Source organism: Penaeus vannamei, chromosome 28 (assembly GCF_042767895.1).
Source record: "Penaeus vannamei isolate JL-2024 chromosome 28, ASM4276789v1, whole genome shotgun sequence".
Taxonomy (NCBI): domain Eukaryota; kingdom Metazoa; phylum Arthropoda; class Malacostraca; order Decapoda; family Penaeidae; genus Penaeus; species Penaeus vannamei.
In genome coordinates this window covers 33007754-33013489 of record NC_091576.1, presented here as the reverse complement: position 1 = coordinate 33013489, position 5736 = coordinate 33007754, and the positions used below count along the sequence as shown (strand labels likewise).

General features: G+C 34.7%; 1 protein-coding gene across 1 annotated transcript in view; it reads left to right on the top strand.

Moving 5' to 3' along the window:
* Nucleotides 1-5736, top strand: part of eco (Establishment of cohesion) — a gene marked incomplete in the record, with an annotated part of 7892 nt that extends 2156 nt beyond the window's left edge. Inside the window, 9 exon segments of the mRNA XM_070142039.1 lie at nt 586-636; nt 1072-1169; nt 1519-1641; nt 2344-2596; nt 3601-3657; nt 3806-3865; nt 4083-4267; nt 4391-4577; nt 4847-5736. Coding sequence (XP_069998140.1) covers nt 586-636; nt 1072-1169; nt 1519-1641; nt 2344-2596; nt 3601-3657; nt 3806-3865; nt 4083-4267; nt 4391-4577; nt 4847-5371 — 1539 coding nt within the window.

Genomic DNA, 5736 nt, shown 5'->3' with positions numbered 1-5736 from the left:
TTATCTTCTCTTGCATTTTTTGGTCTTTAATCATTTTCTTAAAAGTTGCCAGAAAAGGATATGTAAAAGGACTCCCTCTGACAATTAAAGAATGATAGAGATACAGAATCTGGCATACTTTTACTCATGGGTTTGTGGTCTTTTTGTTGTTGATACAAACATAGATATTTTATAAATATTTATTTTTGATGATTGTAGGTTTGCATAAATGCATGTGAAACTCCATAAAAGTAAATAAATTATGAACTCTTTCGTTGTTGATACAAATACAAATGTAGATATTTTACAAATATTTATTTTTGATAATTGTAGGTTTCCATAATTGTATGTGAAGCTGCATAGAAGGAAACATATTGAAAATTAAGGGTACTTTAAAAGTTCAGAAGTATATGCATATACTACATTATTATCTTGAGGGAACTGTTGTTTTATGTTCAGATATGTACTGCAGTATCTTCTAAATAGCTGAAAGAAAAATGCTAAACAGATCATCTTTGGAGTACTGATAGATGTTAATATTCACTAGAATAAGAGGAGATTGGGATAGTTGGAGGACTCATTTTATTTAATGTTTCGGGTCCACAGAAGAAACGTCATGTGCTCTCGTCCCCTGGCATGTCTTTCCTGGAAGATGAGGTAAGCAAAACAAAAAGTGGTTATTAGTGTTTATATTTGCTTCAAAGTTGGTGATGCACAGGAATATTGATGATTTTTTCAAATGAAAACCTGTTTCCAAATAAAAATGGGATTGATTTATTATAGCTTAAACTAGGATGAAGAGGTGAGAGTTTTCCTTCAGATTTGTGGTAAATCTGTAATTCTATATTAAATATATATATGGAAAATAAATAGATGGATAAATATATAGATATATAGATATAACTTGTACACTTCTGGCAGTTCTTTTGATTTACTTTCACATGGTTGATGCACATATTTTCATGATTATAAAAGTATGATCTGAACTAATCCAGTTTATGGAGTCAGTGTAGATACAAAAGTATGAAAAGTAGTTCATGGATATTAATTTGGGTTTCTTTGATTTGATAATGTCATTCTCAAACATTTTAGGATGCTGGTTTCAATCTCATGGAGCCAAGTAGCAGCAAGAAGTTTTTCACCAGCCGATCTAGAGCTGCAGCCACAGTGCAGCTAGGCAAAAACATTAAGTAAGATTTGTGTAATTCATTTTATTTGCTTATCATTGTATCAAGAATTCTTTCTTTTTACATAAACATAACCATTTAGATACTTTGTGGACAAATTTCACTACTTGCATGCTAAAGTATGATCAGGAAGTAACAAGATTTAAAGTTTTGACACTTGGTATAGTTCATATTTCTATTAATATGTACATAACAGATGCATTACCATCATCAAAAGCTCTCGAAGTAATTTAATTTGTTTTAAGGTTTAACATTTTTTCCTCTGTAGTTAATATTTTTTTTACATAATTTGGGATATTAGAATATCTGGATTCAGAGTATAAATATTATATTAATGACTTTATTTCAACAGGTTGTCTGCCAAAAATGGTGATATCACCTTGAAACAGCGTGTTGGAACATTTGAGAAGAAAAATGTTGGGCGCATTGTTGAAGATGAACTAAATCAGTTTATTGGTCAGTCTGAGACTCAGAGGTAAGTACTTTGATGCTGTAATGCTTGTAGTTATCATGGTCAAAATTTTAGTCATACAGATGTTAACAATTTTTGAATACTAGTACTGTATCCTTAATCATTGGTTTTAATTCTCTGAATCAACTTGAAAGAGAAGTGAGGAAAGTAACATGACACCCATAACAGATGGGAAGGTATCATCTGGATTTTGGTACTTATTGTTTCATGATTATCTGCAGTAGGCTTATGCTGCGAATTATCTTTAAAACCTGAATACTGAATTGAAACAATAAAAAAGAACAAACATTAGAATAGTAGTTATAGGCCAACAAGATTGGCAGGAGAGGAGAAAATAAAAGGAAGGAGGGTTAATGGCTTTGTTTACTCACTTTTCTTAAGTATTGAATTTAATCCCACCATCAATAAAATTTTTGGGAATGTGTGATGGTCATTGTGAGGCTAGTTGCATCTCAAAAATCAACTACCATGTTGCTAATCTCGTTACAGCAGAGTGTGCCACATATATTTATGAGAGGTTGATAGTAGTTATATGCTGTGTGTAGCAAATACCAATATGGTTTTGGGGGGTTGTTATGGTTACAGCTTCAAGAGGTTTGTTGGGTAAAGCATAATTTAAAAGGAAATTTCAACAACCCTATTGTTATTCAACAAGAAGAAACAACACTCCATACTAATAGGCAAATTTTGTGTCAATTTTTTCAGTCTGGATCAAGTGGCATTGCTACCATCAGTACAGTCCACCAGTAGGCCAGTCCCAACCAGAGTTCCCAGCACACCTTCCCCAAAAAAGAGAGTAAGCCCCCGAAAAAGAGCCAGAACTCCATCTCCAAGAAAACGCACAGAGAAGAATGGCTCGCAGACAGATTTGAATGTGTCTACAAATTCAGAATTGCAGGACATGGAGTCGATCCTCCGGGAGTGGGATGAAAATCAGGAAAATTCAGAGCGGGAACAGGTATTTTATCCTTTTTGAAAGAAGTACTTTGTGCATGCATTTTTAGTTCTTAGCATTAACCCGTTTTGTATGGTGACACTGATGCTGGTGTCATGAAGTGCCAGTGAAATATATCTTCACACCAACTTTAGCATCATAATTCCATTTGATTTTGGTTGTTGCTCAGTGGTCCAATATTCTGTACTGAATCTATTTTTAGACTATATTGCCCTTGAGATTCTGTAGCTCCACCCACCATCCCTATTTCCACCAATCATGTACATCAGCTAAATATACCCCACCCCGTACCCACAATGAGGAACTATCATTGGGAGATTCTACATCGCAGTTTTCCCCTCTGTTGTCCGTTGTCCTCCATATCCCCCTATTCCTTTACCTCAACCCACATTCCTCTACCAGGGATTGGAGACTGTAATGGGGGGGTACACTTCCCTCCTCCTTGGTTCATTCCTTGTCCTCATACCCCCCACCCCCCACTTTCATTTCTCAAACATTTTACACCAAATATCTTAACTATTTCATATTTGACAATCTTTGCATCTGTCTCTCACTTTCTCTCGTGCACACATGCGTGCAGGTGCTACTGTGTGTGAGATGGGGGAAGAGAAAGAGGCAGAAATTGTATTAGAGATGAGACATTCAGGGCGACACCAACAAATTTACTTCTCACTGGAGATAGACCCTTACACAAGCACTGCACACTTTTTAAACCAATTGGGTGAACTGGTTATTGCAATTGTTATTTTTGTTAAAAGATAAATTTATATAGCTTTTTATGGTTTAGATTATTTTTATGAGTACTGTTTAGAAGCTGAGGAGTTATGGGGGAAAATATAGGAAATGGACAATTTTATCTTGAAACAAAGTAAAAGACATCTAATCAGTAATTACAATTAAAATATCCTAAATTTTTGTAATCTTTATCATCATTTATCTTCTTATAGGATGCTCTTCAAATTATTTAGGTCATGCTAGCCCTTGCTAATAATAGGGTTTTCTTTTAGATTGTTACTCGACGCTCTCCACGGAAGAATACAGTTGTTGATGATAAAGAAAACAAGGTAACAAATGAATATGCACTTACTAGTTTGTTTTTTCTTATATATATTATTTTGTGATGGTTCTTGATATTCGAAATATAGAAGTTTGATTTGTTTCCTTAAAGTAGCTGATCCATGGAGCAGCTGTTCAACCTTCTTTTCTCTGTAGGTCAACACCCCTCGTCGTTCACCAAGAAAAGCAGCAGATGGATTCCCAGAAGACAACATGGTAATACATTTTTGCAAATGTTTAAAATAGTACTTCCCAATTATATATGTTATAGATATTTATCTGCTTGATTCCAGCTACTCCCATGTAGAATATGTACTAGATATTATGTAGTTTATAATGCAGTAAAAAAGAAAAAAAAAATAGTTGTATGCTGTTTATTGAAATGTTTTAGCTTTCTACACAGTGAAATTATAATCAAATCCATATATGACAGAATGGTACACCAAGAAGATCTCCAAGGAAGCCGATTTCTGGCAGCACCCCACAGGGATCACCAAGCAGAGCACTGAAAAGGTCACCCAGTAAAAGCAGCCCACAGAAAGGGAAATTCTTTTCAATATTTGATCCCAAGCGTCGGCTCTCTGACAAGGTCTCTGTAGCAGATAAAACTGTAAACAAGTAAGGATTTTTCTTTTACTTTTCAGTAGTGTTAGGTATAAATTTGAAAGGACATTGTGAAATATACTTTCATTGCATATCCTATTTGTTGCTGTTTGTACTATTTGATTTTGTGTTCACCAGAACTGTTGGGAAGAAGGTCCCACTGAGAAAAAGTGATGGATCCCAAATGATGATTGATGCAGGACAAAAGGAGTTTGGGGCCAAGCAGTGCAATGTCTGTGGCATTATATATGAGATTGGCAATCCTGAAGATGAAGCTTCTCATGAGGAGCATCATAATAGCTTTCTCAACACCCTCAGATATATTGTAAGTTGTACTTTTATTAACTAAATTTTTATATATGTGAAATGTGTATCTCTTTTTCTCTCTCTCTCTCTCTCTCTCTCCTCTGAATGATTTGATGTTAATGTTACCATCTTTTTGTAATCATATTTTGTAAGAAAGGAGGGAGTGTTTTCATACTAAGGTGTGATTAAATATTGGTATGGCAGTAGTGATTGTTATTATTATTATTACTATTTGTTATTAATGATTCCCATCCAAATAATTGCTGCAACTGTTTTCATAATTTTCAGGGATGGAAGAAGGAAAGGCTAGTAAGGGACTTGGATCATCATGGAGGAAGGGTCATTATGGTTTCACCTACAGACCCTCAGCATTGCTGGCGTAAAGTGGAGGAGATAAGAGAGATAGTTGACCAAGAGCTGGGCTTTGCTGAAAATGGGATCCGTGTGAAAGAAAACACAAAGGTCTTCTTTTATGTTCTTGAGAAGAAAATTGTTGGCTGTCTTATTGCTGAGACCATAAGGGAAGCACACAAGGTGATCCCACAGAGATCACCCATAAGAGGGGGAGGCCAGTTAGTGTGCTGCTCTGAAAAACGGTACAAAGTATGGGCTGGAATTAGCAGGATTTGGGTATTAGCTTCAGAAAGAGGGAAGGGCATTGCCTCAACGTTGGTTGATGCAATGAGAAGTAACTTTCTCACCAGCCATTTCCTGACTCTAGATGAATTTGCTTTTTCTGATCCCACCGAGAGCGGAATGGGCTTTGCTGAGAAATACACTCAGAGAAGAGATTTCCTCGTTTATCGTCGTTAGTGTTAATGCGAACATTTTTTAGTTTATTTGAAATGATAGATATATGCTTGTGTTATATTTATACCGAAAATATTTTGAGATAGATATTTTTATTTAAATCATACTGTACTGTTTTTCCTAAGTACTTTCTGCAGTGCAAGGAAATTAAAAATGTTTTATTTTTTATTACATTTGTCTATGCATATACAAAGTGTATTTTAAGTTTGTAGGGTAGCTGTAAAAATTATATTAATAAAATGCTAAGTAAGCATTTATCCAGCTCTCAGACTTGGCTAATATTTTAAAAATAACCCAGGATTTGAGTTTCAAGAACAATTTTTATTAATTTTTAAGGTGTAATAATTGATTAAAAATACTATACTTTA